Source organism: Silurus aristotelis, assembly GCF_946808225.1.
Source record: "Silurus aristotelis genome assembly, chromosome: 8".
In the NCBI taxonomy this organism is placed as follows: domain Eukaryota; kingdom Metazoa; phylum Chordata; class Actinopteri; order Siluriformes; family Siluridae; genus Silurus; species Silurus aristotelis.
The window spans coordinates 27,548,108-27,570,064 of NC_139581.1; the positions used below are offsets into that span (position 1 = coordinate 27,548,108).

Here is a 21,957-nt window from a genome sequence, read left to right on the forward strand (position 1 = left end):
AAAAAAACAGGCGCTATAGTTTGTCTCAGAACTGGCGTTTCATTTGTCCAGAAAATAGTAAAAAGGAAAAAAGGGGGGGGTTAATGGAAATATGTTGGCGTAATGGAGAATCTTCCAAAAACCCTGCGCCTTTCCAATACGATGCCTAGTTTCACAGTTCCACAAAAAAAGTCTCGCACGTACATACATACATACATACATACTTACATACATACGCACACGCACACAGACGCAACACCCAACCCCTCCACAACCTTACCCCCCCAAGAGGGTCACAAACACATTATTGCGAATTAAGTGTGCTTTTGTTGTTTTTTTTCCGCGCCCATTCTTAAAAGTGAAATTCTTAAAACATTATCACAACATGCATCCAAAGTAATGATATAAAAAAAGGAACAAACATTAAGGCCCTGTTTTTAAAACAAGGCTGGACATAATTCATTACTATACACCCTGACAAACACATAGAGAGAATATTTTATATTGGCTTTTTGAGAAGAAAAAAAAGAAAAGAAAGATGATCAGGGGGTTGGAGTTTCAGTGATTGAAAGCTTTTGATGTAAAAGTACCACCCAAGCTGACCGGCATGCACCTCCTTGAGCTTAAAGGGTATCCGTTCGAAGAAAAAAAAAACGACCCCGCGACACCAGTGTACAAAAACAGACTCGCAAATCCAAGCGGGAACTTTTTAGGACTGCAGGCCATCAAATGTCTTCTGATCAACGCTCTAATCGATCTGAGGGTGATGAGGGTGTCGAGCTCCATAAGGTGCACCTCGAAAAAGACAAAAAAAGAAAAGAAATGGAGCTGAATAATACATCGGCTCATTTATCTCTCTCGCTGGAGCTGTAATGAGCTCTTCACTTTGTAAGACCTGGTGGCTAAATATGGTCATGTAACTTGCTGGTGTCTACCTCTCACAGTGGGCTGCAGAGAGTGGGCGGCACGGCAGCTGAAAAAAATAGTATTAGCGGTGCTTCGCGAGCCGAAAGCGACGATGGAATCGCATGCCGTTTCCCTCATCAGCAGTCAATGCTTTTTGTGTTGGGTTTTTTCTCCTCATTTTTTTCCCCCTAAACGAGAACTCTCAGAGTCTCTTGCCATTCAAGTGCTCTCTTGAGCCACACGTTAAAAACGGACTCTTCAGCGACGAGTCGCGCAACGCCTCTCGGCTAAGTACCGCCGAATAAACTTGCGCGTCAATAGAAATCGCTCCCTAGTCATAGAGCTGGGGAAAAAAAAAAAATATATAAAGATCCGGCAGATGTGGGGAAGAGGGTTTAGGACCGAATAAAGAGGAGGCACGTCTGCTGTGCACCAGAAATGCAGAAATGAAGGCGAAACCTGTTCTGTCCATGAAGTGGTTTGCTGCAAATTCCCTGCAGGACTGGTGCAGTGTGTATGTGTGTGATTTTGTGTGTGTGTGTGTGTGTGTGTGTGTGTGTGTGTGTGTGTGTGTGTGTGTGTGTGTGTGTGTTTTGTCGTTGAAATGTATTTTTTTTCTTTCATGCAAACTGAGCATGTCGTTCAATCTGCCATGTTGGTTTGTCGTGATGAGGCTGTGGAGGCAGAGGCCGGGTGGCTGCAACCCAACATGGAATGAAGATTAATTCAGCATGATGTAAGCAGAGGCTTTTTCCTTCAGCTGCCGCAGACACAGGTGACAACTCCAGCTCCCTGTGGACGAAAGGTCACGGTACATAACTTTAGCGTATGCTAAATGACGACGTTGTACTGTTACAGATCCGCTATAAAAAGAGGGATGCATCAATACCATCTGATACAGCGCTCATGTGCGTTCATTTCAGCCGGACTTCTCTCCTGTCTATTAAAGGTACTAGTAATGCGCCTTAACAGCTTCAACTCAAAGACTTCAGTACGACCGTCACACAGCAGCAGCCTTAATAACTACAAAATTCCCATGACTGCTTAATATCTAGCCGGTGACTCCTTTCGTTCTATCAGTATTTGAATTAATGAATAAAAACTTGATAAAAAATGATATCGATGCATCCCTGCTTTATTTATTCGTATTCTCTATTGCGTGTAAATGAAAACTGCATACCCTCTGGAGGCTCTGCCATTGGTGGACTTAGACAGTACATATGATATCCTCGATCGCAATCATCACAGAATAAAAGTTGATCCTATAACGAGGAATTTGTAAGCACACAGAAAAAAGAAACATATCACTACTTATCAATGGGTCAATGGCCGAGCCATGTGGAATTAGTAAACAATATTGCTAAAAACGAAGAATTCAAAAACTAACTAACGTCGTTCTCGGAGGTGCCGCACAGGCTGCATGACTTGCACTCGATGCACTGCCAGCGGTAAGTCCTCACGGCTGCTGTCATGTTGATGGTGAACTGTAGGCAGGATGGGTGGCCTGCAGAGACAACATCATTTTCATGTGCAGTGCAACAGACTTGTAGATTCGATGTCAAGATGTTTGCAGTGGCTCAAAATGTTACTACCTTTAAATTGTCACTTTATGTTCCACGTACCCTCTGCGGTTCATTTAATGACAGATTACATTACACTATAACACTTGGCGGACCTCGAAGGGAGCGACTAACATTTATCTCATTTACAAACCCGAGCAGTTGAGGGTTAAGGTCTTTGTTCAGGCTCTCAGGAACAGCAGCTTGGTGGTACTGAAATTTAAACTTGCGACCTCCATCAACTTAAAAAAATGGAGCTACAACATCCCCATGACAGAGTGTTAACATGTTCCATATGTTGTAGTACACATTTGAAAATTGATATACCTTTGGTCCCTCAGTCATATAACTATGTGGAGGCCTCATAGTCATAATAACAACTCCACATACACTCTATGGACAAACATTCATGAAACCAGTTTTTCGTATATGCATTTTAGACATGTCTTTTCACATTTAGCTCCCATTTGCTATTATAGTAGCCTTTACTCTTCTGGGAAGATGTTCCACTAGATTTTGGAGTGTGCTTGTGGAGATTCACGCTCATTCGGCCGCAAGGGTTTTAGTAAAGTCAGGTACTGAAGTAGGTGAGGTGAGGAGGCCTGGGATGCAGTCAGTGTTCTGATTTATCCCAAAGGTTTTTAATAGCATTAAGGTCAGAGCTCTAGAGCAGGAGATCAGGTAAACTGTATCCTCATGGAGCTCAGTTGGTGTACAGGGGCACCATCATGCTGGATCAGGTTTTGGTCTTCTAGTTCATTTAATGCTACTACATTCAAGGACATCCTATACAATTGTGTATTTCCAGGTTTGTGGTAAACACATATGGCTAGAAAAGAAATGTTCATATAGTGTGGAACACACCACAGTCTGACTGAGCAAATAAAGCTTCCATCGTTCACAGAGCTCCACTTTATTAAAAAAAACTCTAAATAAGTCCAGCTTAAATTTTTATTTGAAATTTGATTCGCAAAATCCTGTAAATTTTACTTTCTTGTCAAATTTTTTTTTACTATTTACTACTTCATTTAAATCCTTTCCAGTGTTTTTTAATTCAATTTTAAACCACAAACCAGTTGCTCAAAGCATTTCCATTTCCCACGTCATATTGTGCGTGGATGTGCATTGGACAAATAAAATACTGAATTGAATTTCAAATGACAGACCTTTTAATGTGTTTACTTCCTATGTACAACTATGGATGATGGTACATGTGACATGAATAATATATTTAAATATATACAGTAAACCAAGTGAATGTAATATCTAAAATAAGTTACCCATAAGGTGAAAGAAATGCCTGTATGTAGTTCTGAATGTGTTCACATCTGGACACTGAGATGGTCACTGCAAAACCTCTGTATTTTTTTAAGCCATTTCTGTGTTCCTTGGGAAGTATCATTGGTTTACCAGCTTGTGGAAAGCTGTATATACAGAACCTTATGGCAAATCCAGCCATGACTTTATATAGACTTTATGATGCCACCAAATCTTTGGGATTGTGGCATCTCTATGGACAAGTCTATTGACTAATCTAACCTACCCATGTCATTGTCAACTTTACAGCATGTGAAGAATTCGTCCAATTCAGATTTAAAACACTGATGCTTGCCTACCAGGCCAAAAATGGACCCCTGCCCCTATACTTCACCTTTATACCTGCACTACACTCCAATGCACTGTTGGTCCTTCCATTTCTCAGGGCACAAAATAGACTCTGTTCTGGCACCAAGGTGGTAGAATAAACTTCTATTTGATACCTGAACCACTAAGTCTTCATCAGTCTTCAACTGACGTTTATAGACCTCTCTTTTCCCGGAGGTTCTGATTAGCTCTCGAATGCTTTCTACCACTTTTGTTCTCCCAACAGAGTATTAAGACTAATGGTATTTTTAGTCTGGTCCTAATGAACTGGTATTAGAATGTATTAATTGATGGAGACTACAAAGCACTTTGTAAGTCGTCCTGGATAAAGGGGCGTCTGCCAAATGCCATAAATGTAAATGTAAGATGAACCACCTGTGACGTAACAGATCCGATGCATCATTGATCGAATCTATTTTCCCAATGATGGTTTGATGTGCTTTTTCCTCTACCCAGTCATCAACCAGGTTGATTGTACGCATGAAAAAAAGCATAAAAGCACTTTTGTACGTCGCTCTGGATAAGGGTGTCTGCTAAATGCCGCAAATGTAAATGTAAATGTAAATGAACAAAAAACGTTTTCAATTTTAGACTTATTTTACAAGGTCTCACTCTTCCAGAATTTGAGCTTCTGCAAGTTGGGAGATCTTCTTAAGAAGTGCACATTTATTTGTCCACCTACTTCCCTGCATGTCAAGGTTTTTGTTTTTATGTCTAACTTATCTTTTCCTCAAACGTAATCAGGCAAGATTTTTTTTTTTTCAAGATTTTTAACACTTGAGATTAATTAGTCATCAAGATGAATGACTGTACCACATATGCAAATTTGCATATATATATATATACTGTATATAAGCTTTCTGTTCAGGTTCCTGTAAGAGAATTTGTTTTCACACCTGATCGTCCACAGTCGGCACAGGAGATAAGATCCTCTGGGCAGCCCGTCTTCTTAGAGCCTCCGAGGCAAAAGTCACAGTAGCCGTTGGGGATGACCGAGCCATCTGCTGCTTTTTTGGCTGTAGTATGACAGAAAGGGGGGGCAAAAAACATTTTACACAACAGGTCAGACTCAGCTTTAGTGTGTGTTTCCGTCTTGCCTCTTTAAAAAACACACACAAATGATCACGTGCATTAATCACTACGTGTAACTATCGAATAAGTTGAAGTGTGTATCACAAAAAAACTGCAAAAAATGAGCTGCTGTCACCTTCCCTCCATCTGTCAAATCCACTCCCGTGCCATCAGGCTTCTGAAAGGGTGGAGAGCTTCTCCTTTAATAGAGATGTTTTTATTTCGCTAATGAGATAGATTGTGTATTTTACAACTGTATAAGAGAAACGTTGAACGTTGTGAACGTTCACATGCCATCGCTTTGTTTAAACGTAAGGAGATGTAGGACAACGAGAGTTTTCTCTCATTCATTCCTGATCCTTAGCCTTGCGCTCACTTACTGTATGAGCATGTAGTGGTGGGGGGGATGAGTTTCACCACACCGGGAGGCCTGCAGCTCTGTTAAATATTGTCACAAGAACAGAGGGGATGCTGGGAACTGAGAGACAGGTACGCCACAGGAGGCTACTACGTTATATCATTAACAAGGAAGACAAGTTTGTTGGCAGCTTTCACACCCAGCTACTTACACACTGGCTTCACACAGATGAATGCTTCAGTCAGTCTCCCAAAGGAGGGGAAAAAGAAGAGCAATGCATGAGAGGCTTAAAGCGGCTAAATATGGGAACAAAAACAGCGCTTAGGTGCACTAATAGATAATATTGGGGTTGGGATTGCTGTGCTCCTCTAAAGAATAGATAATGTTCAGACATCAGCTCACACACATACACACACACACACACATCTAGGTGGATGATTTGGAGAGCTTGGGTCCTCTCCAGTGAGGTCATTATTCCACCCCCATCCCCTGAGATTTTTACATCAGAGTGAAGTGTGTGTGTGTGTGTGTGTGTGTGTGTGTGTGTGTGTGTGTGTGTGTGTGTGTGTGTGTGTGTGTGTGTGTGTGTGGTAGAGTGTGTGTGTCTGTTAGGGAGGTGTGTGGGGGGGGGGGACTGTTGCAGTGTTTCTTTTTTAAGATTCCATGGGTCTGTTCTGCTCTCTAATCCCCAGAGAGAGAGAGAGAGAGAGAGAGAGAGAGAGAGAGAGAGAGAGAGAGAGAGAGAGAGAGAGAGAGAGAGAGAACCTCTGATCAGGATGGAAGAAAAACAGGACTAGTCTTTGCAGTTTTAAAAAGCTGTGATCTATATGTGCCACATGGACCCCACATTCTAAAAACAGCTGAGTTCGCAGAATACACTGTTCCAAAATGAGAACAGGAGCAAATAGTGCTGTCCAGGGTCCTGAAAATCTTCATACCATTAAAGAACGCACAGTAGTATACAGTAATGCCATGTTTTTACTTTGTTCTTCTACTCAAGGACATTTCTCAAGTATCTGTGCTTGATCAGATGGTTTTCATTTGCCGAATATCACTACATTTTAGAAAGGAACGTGCCGCTCATTGCTACTTTGAAGCGAATACATAAATTGCTTGTCGTGTAACGAGAAAAGAAATAACAACATAAGAAATACACAAAACCTTTGATAACATAAAACATGACCCTAAAAGCCTTAACTAGGTAGAAGTGTGAGCAAACCAATGGAATGACAAATGGAAGACAAACGGTGACATACTAGGTACAGATATAAATACATGTGTTTTATTAAGGGAGACAAAACACAGGAGATAAGTGACATGTTACTCGGTCATGTGGAATACAAGAGCTGATGTACTACGCTGTATTGTAGCTCATGGCCACAATCCTGAAACTGCAAAAAGCTCTGTCTATAAATATGTATGATATTCAGGAAAATGGACATTCCATTACATCAATTATTCACATATAGTTCTCATAAATTTGTACTTTTACATTTATAAGAAATTAAATTTAAAAAGCAAGGACTTTTATTAACTTGCAAAAATAACCCTAAAATTCCTGTATACATTCTTCAAACCTAAAATCTGGAGCTTTATGTGATTATTGCACCACACAAAGAAAGCACTTTGTATGGTTCAAGTCAGAGGTTAATATCACTTCACCCTAAAACCTTGCCTGTTCCCCACTCATGAGCAAGGCAGGTTTTGCAAAATCCTCCAAATTATTCCACAGTCTATTATCTCCAACCTCCTGATTGTGATGACGTCCAAGCTTTTCTTAGAGTGGAGTATCTTATGGAAAACCAGTCTAGTCCTTCCACCTGAAGTCCATACAAAACATCAGGTGATATTCCGTATTGGTGATCCATATTAAAACCCCTTTAATGTTCCAGGGTCCTTCAGTTTTACACAAATATGACCCTGTATTTTAATCACACATCTTGTGTAATTTCACCTTATGTGAAAGAATTGGGTCTAGCATCACTTTCTGCATGCTGAAATATAAATGCACTTGAATGCCATTTGAAAATTTGAAAAATGACATTCAAACCAATGTAATCTAAATAAAATGGAGCAATATTAATTATTTAATACTATCACCCCTTTAATACCCAAAATTTGTTTAGTGTTTTTAACACGAAGGATGCATTAATCGGAGACGTCTCCAGGACCGATATGTTGTAAAGAAAGTTATGAATGAATGGACGAAAGGTGAGATGTAAGTGTAAGATGAGTGTTGATCATCAAAATCAATAGACATTTTGCTTTAAAGTGAACATATCCAATGAACAATATGATTACAATTATTTGATTAATACAAAAATTTTAAAAAGTCGGTCGGTGATTAAATGTTATAAGGAGTATTAAATACTATTCGTCCATTCATACATCGGAAATATACCAGCCTCTTTTTAAATATATTTTGATGTCTGTGCTTGCTATAACATCCAGCCCTTTCAGGGATCATTTTAATATTTTTGATATACTTTTTCAATTTTTTAAATTGCTTCCTCTGGCTTTGATGTTAAATTGCATTGCATTTTGTAGCAAAGTGCAATTTCAATCTTCTGTCCACATTTTTGGGGGTTTTTTTTAAGGTTCAAAGGCAACTGCTTGTGATTAGATGATGTGGATGAGACTCTGTTGGAGGAAAAAAAAACTTCTGCTCATGAAAAATTCTGGAAGGCAATTTGCATTATCTGCATCCAGAAAAACCACTTGTGCATTCAAGTCAAGTCGAGTAGGCTTTTTATCCATATACTCTACACTATACAGTGAAGTGAAACAATGCTTCTACAGGACCAGTGTGCCACATGAAGCAACAAAATTAACACAAGGTAAAAAGATGCAAAAACACTATACTAACTAGGACACTATATGAGGAAGCCTGTGGCCAAATTGCATTTAGTGCAAAAAACAACGAGTAGGGATTGTAAGATTCACCAATTCACATCGGTGCATCGGCATGAATGTTAATGATGTGATGCATCGATTAAAAAAGTTTTCAAGTTGGCATTTGTATTACGATGCCTCGTTATAAACATGCACTACACTTTTATTATTTAGAAAGTGACCAATAATTTGTGACTAATATTTTATATGCAAATGGATTTCGGCTCAAACACTCCTGAGAGTGACATAGAATATAGATTAACATGGCAGAGGTAGAGTTGCATCTTCCCAGAGACAGACTTTTGCACTGTTTGTGAAAGGACTCAAGTAAATTTATGATTTGCTGTCTGAACTCAAGAAATAAAAGTGAACTATCTGTACCACATTGAATTGCATGGCATCATATTTTTCCCATTCCATCATATTGCATTGAGTAGCATTTTGTCGGATCTAATCGAAATCGATCGCACCGCATCGCAACGATTTTTCTTCCCGCATCTTCATATGTATCTTCAATGTATTATATCATTGACTATGCATTGAGATGTGTAGATCCCAAAACGCAAGACAATGAGACGATAAACATGGTCCAGAACGGTAGATGTTGTATAAGTACAAAGAAACCCAACCCAGCATATAAGTGCCTTTACCTGCATATACACTGAGTTATTAGGTTCAAGTCGGCAGATATCTAAATGTAAAGCCACCATTAATAATAGAATGTTAGAATGTTAATAAATAGAATATAGACTGCACAGAAATGTCTCAAATGTGTATTCTGTCTCTGCTATCTGTGATCACGCATAATCGTTAATCGTAAATTAGGAACTAGTTTTCTTAAAGCAGCCTGATCTCATATATTACCCAAATAAAATACAATAATAAAAAAGAAACTGTATTGTTTATAGTCTGCACAAACAGTGAAGAAAAAAAAGCATACTGAACACACTGTAAGGTATGTTAATGCTACACCCTGTATGTTTTCGTACTGTATTACTAATAATGCATTGAGGTATTCTAACCTGAACTGCACAGGAAGTCTGCATTTAAAGCAAGACAAGTGATGCTGAAGTGCAGGAGGCAGGTCTTGAGGATAGGGAAAGAGTGTAGAGAGGAGCGAAGAGCAGCAGCGAGACGCGGCACATGAGAGGTAAATAAGAAAGTGAGCAAAAAATCTGGCACTCTCACTGAGAGCAGAGCATCGAATGTCTATAATTAGAGCAGCAGGAAGTGGCGAATGCTGAATTATTGTAAAACCTATGTACTGTGCTTACGTACCCATGTACAGTATAAGACACAAAAAAGAAAAAACTATGGGTTTCTCGTTCTCTTTCCTTTCGTTCATTTGTTCTCTTTCGCTCTTCTCCCCGAGCGGTAAACAGGGCAATCTAGACTTTGCATTTCGATATAAAAATGGCGTAAAAAAGCAAGATTACGGAGAAGAAACAAAAGAAAGCTGCATGCGAACCAACTGATGTGAAGAAATGCACTCGGATTCCTCAACAGCAAAGACGTAAAAAAAATGATAATGTATTGCCAATCCGGAAGGAATTTTTTTTCGTGGAAAAGGAGAGCTGGTGGAAGTCTGCTCTTTTGTCTTGCTGTCATTTATTGCAACTGCAGACTGTGCCACTATTCCCCATGGAGCAGCAGCGAGTGCATGAACACATGCCGTGCTTCTTTCTCTTCGTTTTTCTTTTTTCTTTTTTTCCAACAGGGTGACAAAGTCCAAAATTCCAAAAGGATACAGCTGCTCTTGTCAAACAGATATTGTGGGTATATATATATATATATATATATATATATATATATATATATATATATATATATATATATATATATATATATATAGAGAGAGAGAGAGAGAGAGAGAGAGAGAGAGAGAGAGAGAGAGAGAGAGAGAGAGAGAGAGAGAGAGAGAGAGAGAGAGAGAGAGAGAGAGAGAGAGAGAGAGAGAGAGAGAGAGAGAAAGAGAGAGAGGGTCTCCTTTTGATAGCCTAATTGGAATGTGCTTTAATAGATAAATGCCTGTGGCTCAAAGTCTTCAAGGTAAAATCAAGAAAGGGAAATTGAAAGGAGAGAGACATGGATGGATTCCATGTGTTTCTCCAGTCCATGATCCTTTCCATCTCTCTGTTTTTCTCCATATCCCAGTGCTGCACTTGTCCAATTACAGGGAGAACACAGGCAGAACAGCACACTTCATAGCTTTCAAGTGTGTCTGCAACCCCACGGGAATAAAAAAATAAATAAATAAATACCGAGACGGCGAGAGACATTTGTAAAAACACCCCCTCCTTCCATCTTAACTCCTTCTGACTGGCTGTCTCTCTCTCTCTTTCTCTCTCCCTCTGTCAGCTATCTCCTTTTTCAAATGATTCCAGAGGAACTAAATCAGATTCTGGTCTGGATAGGACCGTCCCTAGCTGGTCGATAAGATCTTATTGAATTAGCAGTTGCACAGAAATGACCTACAACCACCTGTTCCACCGGCCCACGGCTTACAATCAGTCGAAACTCGCACACAGTCGCATTGCAGCCATTAAGCAAGAGCAACAAAAGCTCCACAGTGCAGCACTGCTCTCTATGTGTACCACGAGACTCACAACCCACAGTAAAAGCAACCTCGAATGTATACAGAAGCTGTCCGTTTCCTGTGCATGCACCCGAAGCCGTTTTTTTATTGCTTTTTGTCTTTAAAGCTCATTAGGTGCAAATGAGCTCGCGTGCATTTATGCAAAAAGAAAAGGTTATTGCTTCAATTTTGGGTTTTTAAAAAACATGCATTTCATAGAATTCTTTATCCCCCTCTCCATTGCACGAGTCTAAGGAATGTTGAAAATTTCACTTAATATCTTAATATTTTTTATTAATCTTTTTAATAAATACTGACCATCCACTTTAGGTTCCCTGGTGGTCTAGTGGTTAGGATGCGGCACTCTCACCGCTGCGGCCCAGATTCGATCCCCGGGGTCAGGGAACCAACCGCAGCCATTAGGGTTGCACAAGCCTTAGTGCCGGTCCCAAGCCCAGATAAATGGGGAAGGTTGCGTTAGGAAGAGCATCCAGCATAAAAACATGTGCCAAAACAAACATGCGGATGGTCTGCTGTGGCGACCCCTAATGGGAGAAGCCGAAAAAACGTAACTGACCATCCACTTTAATTATGCATGAAATCACAAATAAAAAAAACAAAACAAACTTCAGAACGGGAGGAACATGTGAAAGCTTTGACTTTGCTGGGACTGGGATTTCAGAATCTCTCCTGGGATTTTCACACACAACAGTCTCGAAATTGTTGTACTGAATGGTGCAAAGGGAAGAACCACCAGACTGGACAAAGCTGACAGAAAGACTTAAATATCCAAACATTAGTCTCCTGGTTAGATAAGCCTGCAGTGTTTTCACGGCGCACATCTGGGCCCGATCCCAAGTGAACATCGTGTCGATGCCACAGTCATGATCTGAACTTAGTATGCAATCTATTTAACGTGAACTCTGTGACAGAAATGTACAGTCTAATTAGGGTATAAATTGAAAGACAAGCAGATTTATAAAACTCGTGGGTACGGATGGATAAATATATACACACAGACCTCCTACATCTTGCACTTGTCGCACTTACGACGCTGATGAAGGACGTGCGGTTTCTCTGGAAACTACCATGCTGCAGTTTGGTTTTCTATAACACTCCATTTATGACTAAAATATACTGCACGCACTGTGATGTGATGAAGGACGACTCTCCAATTTGCTTGTTACCTAATCTCTCTCGCTCTATCACTGTCTGTTTCTCTGTCTCTCTCTGTCTCTTCCTGTAGGTTTTTCGCAGCGTGTCTGCGGATAGAAAGACAGTGTTGAAGCGAGAGTTCACTGGAGAATGCTGTGAGCAGATCAGAAAGCGCCGGTAACTTCTCAAATAACCACTTTTAACAGTTGTGTTGAGCAGAAAAGCATCTGATGCAGGTTGAATGTTTTTTTCTAATCAGTTTGTCTCACACCAGAAATTATTCTTTTTTATTATTTTATTAATTATGTAATTATTGTCCCGTTTTCTGACCTGCATCTGGAATATATATTATATTATATTATATTATATTATATTATATTATATTATATTATATTATATTATATTATATTATATTATTAAATAATAATAATAATAATAATAATAATAATAATAATAATAATAATCTTAATAATAATAAACATTTGTTTCCAAATCTACACTTGGTACCCCATAATGCCAAAAAAGTGAAAAGAGAATTATAGAAATGCATGTAAATATTGTAAAATGATAAATAATATGTGTAAAAAAAAAAAAAATCAAATGTACAGAAGTATTCAGACCTTTTACTCAATACTTAGTTAAAGCACCTTTTATCAGCAATTACAGCCCCCTTTATTGCACCTGGATTGGGGGGGTTTCTGACATTGTACAGCATAAATGCTCACAAGATCGCTTAAGTTGGACGGGGACTGTTGGTGGACAGCCAATATATATATATATATATATATATATATATATATATATATATATATATATATATATATATATATATATATATATATATATATATATATATATATATTAACGCACGATTAATGCCTTTAACACAAATAACACACATTTCTGTTTGACCAATTTTAAAAATATATATATAAATAAATAAATACGAGGGGAAGTTAAAACCTCCAACGCAACACACGTTTATCTCAACGACGTCCTATTTGTCCTAAAATATAAACAAAATAAATCAACCCCAGCAAAGAATTATTTTGAATCACCAGACATTCGTTTTGCTGCTGCGCCAAGTTTCAAATCGAGCACCAAGACACCAAAATCCGGCAATTAAAACCGTCCGTGTGGAAACATAGCAAAAGTTCCGTTTGGTGTCCTGATGATTTGCATCATTTAAAACACCAGAATTACTTTCAAACATTTACAGATATATTTTGTTTTCATGCTTTTTTTTCGTTTTCATACATTTGCATAAAGCCATATTTGTTCATGACTATTTTTAAAAGAGTATTAAAAACTTGTGAAGAATTCGTTTAAGGTGCATTAAGAACAGATACAAATGTGCGCTTAAATTGAGATTATTTACAAGTTAACTGATAACAATTGTGTGATTAATCACAATTAAATATTATATATATATATATCAGTGCTTCCCTGTGATTGGCTGATTAAATAATTTCATGTATTTTCCTAATGAAATGCATAAAACAGACCTGCTTGGGTAAGTGTAAATAATAAAGGGTGTATAGCGAAAAAATGTGTCACTCATTTGTCAGCTGAACCACCTTCAACATCGAAACGTTCCTTCACACATACGCTACTGCAGTCTCAATAAAACCTCCCACAGAAATGTGTACAGAACATATTGGCATTGGAGCAGGGCACCCACTGCAACACATTAACAGATGCAGCCGTGCAGATTAATTCAGACAAAAATGCTAACAATCACACAATTTCTTTCTCTCTCTCACACACACACACACACACACACACACACACACCATCAGTACCCTGGACACAGATTTATTACCAGTGCAGTTTTGCATAATGACATTTTTCTAGACGGCTGCATTTCCTGTTTTTTTTTTCCTCCATATTCAGTATGTCGAAATTCACATCGGGGCCTTTAACAGAGTGACACTGCAAAGAGAGAAAAAAACATGAGCTTTTTGTGCTTAATAAAAGCTGCTATGTGCTCCAAACACACACACACACACACACATACACCCACACACCTCACAGAGTGCATGTGTATGAGTGTAGCGAGTGTAGGTTAGTGACCTAGTGAATTATCCCTGTCATCATTTAAAGACAATGCGGACACGCAATTGCTGTTGAAGGGCCCCGATTACAGAGAACCTCTCCAGCAGGAGACTTCACAACGATCCTTCCTCGATGGAGTAGATGTTTCTTCAGAATACTTTGTTTTTCCTCCTGTCACTGGGCAATATGTGTGTGTGTGTGTAGGGGGGAAAAGAGAGAGACAAAAGACAGAGGGAGACAGTATGTTGGATGGGGGTGGCGAGGTTATTTTGATATAGCTCAAATTACTTTCAGAATCCATTCCCAGTGCTGCAACCCCCCAGCCCTCCGTCTTGCTCTTAATACGGAATAGCAAATGAGCCAGACTGCAATATTGTTCGCCCCCTGTACTCCCTGGCCTCATACATATGGAAAATCATAAAGAGAATTCTTATTCTCTCTCTCTCTCTCTCTCTCTCTCTCTCTCTTTCTCTCTCTTTTTGCAATATCTTTCATGTTTATTTCACACATACGCACACTCCTTGAAGCTCAGGCTCCAGTCGAAACTCTGTGGCCTCCCCTCTCTTTTCCCTGAACTTGATGTACATATAACAATGTATTCTTTATACCGGGAGTTGGCTAGCTGGCCGGTAGCCATGGCAACACCATCGCTAGGCAACGGCTGCTGCTCTCGCCGCTTTGTTGCGTATGGGTGTGTAAAGGAGTGTGAGGAAGGAGCTGGCAGCAACCGAAGCTCAGCAGCTCACGGCTCGGGCCACGTCCCAAATGTACTCTGCTTATTTCCGGGAGCTAATGAGCATCAAGCATGGACTCGACAGCGAGTGATAATTACGGCAAGTGCCGAGTTTGAGTTGGATCAGGATATAATCCTTTTTATTATTTTATTAATAAAAATAAATAAATAAATAAATAAATAAATAAATAAATAAATAAATAAATAAATAAAAGTACATATTGCCTCAATAAACTCAGAGGTACAGACGAAGGCTTGAGAAGATCGTATTCATTCGGAGGGTTGTACAGAAACGCTTCGTCGCGATTGCCGTAAAAATGCATAACCATCCGTATTCGAGTGTGTGTCAGACACCAGACGCGTCCTGAGCGCCGAAGTGAGCTGTCAGACGTTATAATGGGAGCCGAGCCGTAAAATGTCATAACCTCGTGTCAACATATAATAAGTGACTGGGACATTAAGTCAATACCTGGGCCGTAATGTCAATATATATTAATTGACAGCGGTTGTCGTGTCAATTTCAGCATCGAAAGGTACAAAAGGGGTCATTATGACAGCTCAAATGTGCTGGAATAAGCCTTTAGACATGTTTAGGTGTAGTACGTTTGTGTCAATCGCCCTAAAGAGGCGAAGAAAATGTAGCACTATGAACATAGTACACTTCATTCATACTGCTGTCTTTGAGTTGAAAACCTCCGCAAACTACACTTCACAACAATACACTATGGGGGAGGTGGTAGCTTAGTGGTAAAGGCATTTGAATTTAGGATATGATGGTCATTGTGTCAAAATCCCAGCCACGCCAAGCTGCCACTCCGCCTGAGCAACGCTCTTAAACTCCATGGTGGCTCAATGGTATGAATGAGATAAATGTAACCCACAAAAGAAGCATCTTCCAAATGCCATAAACGTATTGGGACACCTGACTTTTCCAGTCATGTTATTCTTCCCCCAACTGTTACCACAAGCTTTTTAAACCGATGTCTTTGGATGCAGTAGAATGACATTTTCTCTTTACTTGAACTACGATACCCAAACCTGTTTCAAAATGACAATGCCCTTGTGGACAAAGCATAAAGATATAGTACCATGAGTTGAAGTGGTCTTCTACAGATCTCTGATCTCAACCCTATTGAACACCTTTAGGAGGAATTTTTCATGCTGACTGCACCCCAGGCCCCCTCACTTTACCTACATCAGTACCCACTTCAATAACACTGTTGTCGATGAACGACCACAAATCTCCACCCTTCAGATGGTTGGATGTCATGTAATGTTAACTGTTTTAATAGCGCACTCATATGAGTCGCATAATCGAATAATCCTCCAGTGTGGAGTGTTAGAGAGTGGACCAGCATGAGAACAAATAGCTTGAAGGAGCCTTTTCCGCACTGCCTTCGTACAAAAAAAAAAAGAACGACATCTTAAGCTGTCATCGATGTGATCAGATCTAACGCGAGACGTGTCATATTTAACAGGTTTGTTTTAAGACCGATGTGTATGTTGATCACGCGCAACCTTTTGAAAAGGCTCCAGCGTTACACAATAATAAATCCCTGACAGGTTGATTAGATCAGAGTTAAACTCTGGTGCCCCAGAACTCGAATGTCTTTTACACTTCTCACACGCTGAACAATTTGCGTAGTGAGGTTTATAACAAACACGTGAACTGGGAAGAACTGAAGTTCTTTCATTTCACTGATATCGGTGCATCAGTGGGATTCAGCCACCGCTTCATTTCAATTGTCCCAAAGCAGCTTTACGGAAATAAATAAATATCAATGTATCGTTCACAAATTAGTCTCTGAGTTTTTTAAAGAACAATCCAGTGGAAATGACAGTGAGGGAAAAACTCAATGAGATGATACAAGGAAGAACCCTTCAGTGGAACCAGGCTTCTTGAAAAAAATATTCGTCTGGGTGACATCCAGATATCCATTCCTTCTAGTTCCATCATTGTTATGATCTGCACTCTGATGGACGCAAAACTGTTCATGGCAATTGCAGACCGAAGACACTGTAGCAAACCGTTTCTGTTAACCACCAGTCCAGATTCATCTTCGCAGTTCTTAAATTGAACCCTCCTCAGTATGGATCTTCATGTGGAACCGTTTTAAACAGCAACAAGCAGTTTTCAATTCTTCAGGATGAATCGAGTTCTTGAGTTTGTCCAGCCGTCTCACCTTCTCACTCACAGAAACAGATTGTCCTCCAAAGCTTCAACGTTCATGCCAATACAACCGTCAACGCCATCGGGATCGTCATCACGTAGGCGGCAAACGATAGCAGGCAAATCCGACGCCGTGACTCTGTCATACAGCGCCTGTCAAAACACATGCGTGCTCGTTTTTGTTTCTATGCAACAAACTAGACAAATGGGCAAAAAAACACACAGGACATTCATTGGACAGTGAATGACTGCGAGGAAAGTTCTCCAGCTTCCTGAAGTTCAAATGTCAAACTCATCTGTGGACATTTGACATTCAAACTTGTGTGAGATGAAGAAGAGGGGAGAAGATGCTAGGAGACACAGTCAAACATGAAGGTTGTTTTAGAGCAGAGAAGGTTGGAGACTTATTGCAAATGAAAGGAATACTACACCAACATAGCTACCATTCTATACTTCAACACTATGAAATTCCATTTGGACTGTAGATGATTGGAAGCAACTTCACCACCCATGAGTTGAAGCACGTGTCCAAACTCTCAAAATAGCTGTAAGCGTTATTTAGAGAGCAAACAGTCGTCTGGAGTGATATCTATCATGGAATAACCTGCCCAGTCACCACACCTAAATCCTATCGAACTTCTCTGGGATGAACTGGATCACAAGGTCAGACAAAAATCTCCAAGTTTTCCAAGTATTTTAGCTGGATGTTCAAAGAAACCAGATGCTAAAAGTGTGCAAAGCTGTTTTTCATGCTAATGGAGGATTTTTCGATTTTTCCAAACCAATAAAAGTCTAGAGTTTTTGCACGATTGCACCGAATGCTATTACTTATTTTTTGTTCTCCATTAAACACTACGGTGGCAACATCCTCCTGCGGCATCCTCCGGCGGCGTCACTCAACCGCCATTAACGCCTGACGATAAGAACGAAAGGAAACTGCGTCGACCAAACACGGGTATCGCTAAACACGCCGCTAAATATTCTAGGGGTGTCGACGTTTCGAGGTGGAGTTTTGCTTTTGTTTTGCCTTTAGCTGTTCCAATCAGGTGTGTTTCTATGTCATTACTATCAGAGCTTGCAAAAAAATAAATAAATAAATAAAACAGGCCTGCAATCATGCAGCTCTATTATTCCTTCTCCCTAGCCTACTGCGAGAGCGTGAGGGAGCCATTTTGATTTTTCAGCACTCTTTGTTTATCAGCGTCCTGGGTTGGCACAATCAGCGAGACGAAAACAGACGTAGGGTTCTGTAAGTATATGTTTGGCAGAATAAAAAAATAAATAAATAAATAAATGAGAGAGAAAGAGAGTCAAATAAGGAGAAGAAGAAAGAGGCAGAAGATTAAAGGGAGAGGGGATAAAGAGTGAATTAAGAGTTATAACAATACAGAGTGTCACTTTTTTCTCTTTCTTTCTTTCTTGTTCTCTCTTTCTCTCTCTCTCTCCCTCACACTCACACTGTCTGACGGGCTTCATAACCCAAAACCCAAGTCCCAATCTACACCTTGTGCCATTGTGGGGTGCTCTATACATGTTTGTATATGTGTGTGTGTGTGTGTGTGTGTGTGTGTGTGTGTGTGTGTGTGTGTGTGTGTGTGTGTGTGTGTGTCAGGGTGTGAGTGTTGGGGGAAGGGTTAGGTTCTTAACTAGATCTCCCCGAGTCACAAAATCCAATTTTCAGGTGCACATCTAGAGGGGCGACCTCTAAAGCAAACACCAACCTACACCCCCCCCCCCCCCCCAACCCCCCCACTACCCCCCCGCCCCGCCATCCCTCCACCCCTCCACATCAATGCCCACCATACACAAACACACACACACACACACACACACACACACACACACACACACACACACACACACACACACACTCCAAAGCCTCAGTGCCTCATAGGAAAAAGAATATGAGCACACATGAATTTTAATGCAGTTTCTCATCTCCAGTCGACCGGTTTTATTTCAGCCATGAAAATAAAGAAAAAAGTAAAGAAAAAAAAAAATACAGATAACGAAAAGATGAATCTTGAATCAAAAGCAAAGAGAGATGACGGAGCAAAAAAGGATCGAGAGATTGACAGCGGCCGACAGACAGAGAAAGAGAGAGAGAGAGAGAGAGAGAGAGAGAGAGAGAGAGAGAGAGAGAGAGAGAGAGAGAGAGGGAGAGAGAGAGAGAGAGAGAGAGAGAAAAATTGAGAGAGATTTAAGAGGAGTGGCAGAAAAAGACAAAGAGATGAGCCTAGGAAAAGGAGAGAGTGAAAAAAAAAAACCCGACTCAAAAATAAGGAATGAAGGGAACATATTGAGGGGGGAAAGAAGAAGACAGGAAAGGAGACAGCAAGTAAGATGGAGAGGAGGAGAGAGAAAATGGGAAAGTGAAAATCTCATCTCTTGGCAGAATAATCTGTCATTCATCAAACTGATTGAAGAAGGAGAGAAGTATGAGAGGGTGAGTCGAGGCACTGGTGAAAACGAAATCATGACAGAGAGAGAGAGAGAGAAAAAAAAAAAGAGGAAAGAAAGAGAATGTGGATTTGGTCCTGCTCCAATATTTCACCGTACAGCTCGACTCGTGCCTAAGCATCACGTTCGTGTCTAGACGTTTCTTTCTCTTTTTTTTTCCTTGAAATATTGCATGAATAATGTATGGCTGAGGTTTCATTAAAACTTCCTCTTATTAATGATATTGCTCCTGGTGTGCTGCGGATGAGGAGTGTGTGCATAACCTGGGAGATTGTGAGGGCAAAGGAATGTGTGTCCTCTTACAAATCTCTCTCACACACACACACACACACACACACCCACACCCACACATATATATACATATATTACACCCTTACAAACACACTGCATGATAAATATGAGAATTTAACACATTACTTTTGTGCAGACAGCCACAACAAGTGGAAACCGTCACACACACACACACACACACACACACACACACACACACACACACACACACACACAATTTCACCCTGGTGCTCAGCCAATTAACTTTAGGAGGGAAATATGTGCATGCACAAGGACACTGCATTGAGGTCAAACAAAGTGGTGCTGCATAGACAACATGGCTGGGTATAGCAGGAGTAGAAACACTGCCAAAAGTACTGGGTCACCTAGTCATGGGTACGGTATGTGATTATTGAGCATTGCATTCCACATTTACTCCCAATTAGCTCATAATTCCCTCGCCTCTTCTGGGAAGATGTTCCACTAGACTTATGTATATTTGTGTTGATCAGCCACAAAGGTTTTATGAAAGGCAGGTACTGATGTAGGTGAGGTGAGGAGGCCTGGGGTGCAGTCAGCGTTCACATTCATCCCAAAGGTGTTCAGTAGGGATGAGATCAGAGCTCTATAGCAGGCCGTTCAACATCTTCCTCTTCAAAGCATGTACACCAGATCTTCAAAGAGCTCACTTTGTGCACAGGGGAATCACCATGCTTGGGTTTCAAAGTTCAAGTGAAGGCAAAATGTAATTATAGCGCATCTAAAGACGTCCTGTACAATTGAGCGCCTCCGGGTTTGTGGTAACAGTTAGGAAAAGAACCACATAGAGCAGGAAAGGTCAGGTGACCCAATACTTTTGGAAATATAGTGTATATACAGTGAGGAAAATAAGTATTTAAACACCCTGCTATTTTGCAAGTTCACAATATATAATTTTTAAACTATTTATTTGTATGATACAGCTGCAAATAAGTATTTGAACACCTGTCTATCAGCTAGAATTCTGACCCTCAAAGACCTGTTAGTCTGCCTTTAAAATGTCCACCTCCACTACATTTATTATCCTAAATTAGATGCACCTGTTTGAGGTCGTTAGCTGCATAAAGACACCTGTCCACCCCATACAATCAGTAAGAATCCAACTAGTAACATGGCCAAGACCAAAGAGCTGTCCAAAGACACTAGAGACAAAATTGTACACCTCCACAAGGCTGGAAAGGGCTACGGGGAAATTGCCAAGCAGCTTGGTGAAAAAAGGTCCACTGTTGGAGCAATCATTAGAAAATGGAAGAAGCTAAACATGACTGTCAATTTCCCTCCGACTGGGGCTCCATGCAAGATCTCACCTCGTGGGGTCTCAATGATCCTAAGGAAGGTGAGAAATCAGCCCAGAACTACACGGGAGGAGCTGGTCAATGACCTGAAAAGAGCTGGGACCACCGTTTCCAAGGTTACTGTTGGTAATACACTAAGACGTCATGGTTTGAAATCATGCATGGCACGGAAGGTTCCCCTGCTTAAACCAGCACATGTCCAGGCACGTCTTAAGTTTGCCAATGACCATTTGGATGATCCAGAGGAGTCATGGGAGAAAGTCATGTGGTCAGATGAGACCAAAATAGAACTTTTGGGTCATAATTCCACTAAACGTGTTTGGAGGAAGAAGAATGATGAGTACCATCCCAAGAACACCGTCCCTACTGTGAAGCATGGGGGTGGTAGCATCATGCTTTGGGGGTGTTTTTCTGCACATGGGACAGGGCGACTGCACTGTATTAAGGAGAGGATGACCGGGGCCATGTATTGCAAGATTTTGGGAACAACCTCCTTCCCTCAGTTAGAGCATTGAAGATGGGTCGAGGCTGGGTCTTCCAACATGACAAAATCCCTCCTGCAGTGTGTGCAAACCTGGTGAAAGACTACAGGAAACGTTTGACCTCTGTAATTGCAAACAAATGCTACTGTACCAAATATTAACATTGACTTTCTCAGGTGTTCAAATACTTATTTGCAGCTGTATCATACAAATAAATAGTTAAAAAATCATACATTGTGATTTCTGGATTTTTTTTTTTTAGATGATTTCTAAGTTGGAGAACTTGCAAAATAGCAGGGTGTTCAGATACTTAT

At 40.3% G+C, this 21,957-nt stretch overlaps 1 protein-coding gene across 1 annotated transcript in view; it reads right to left on the reverse strand.

Moving 5' to 3' along the window:
* dpf1 (double PHD fingers 1) overlaps positions 1-21,957 on the reverse strand; it is a gene marked incomplete at its 5' end in the record, with an annotated part of 72,063 nt that overhangs the window by 1,924 nt on the left and 48,182 nt on the right. The window contains 4 exon segments of the mRNA XM_083548934.1: positions 1-1,677; positions 2,066-2,147; positions 2,277-2,389; positions 4,985-5,104. The exon segment at positions 1-1,677 is cut by the window's left edge and continues 1,924 nt beyond it. Of these exon segments, the coding sequence (XP_083405060.1) occupies positions 1,607-1,677; positions 2,066-2,147; positions 2,277-2,389; positions 4,985-5,104 (386 nt within the window). The 3' untranslated portion in view covers positions 1-1,606.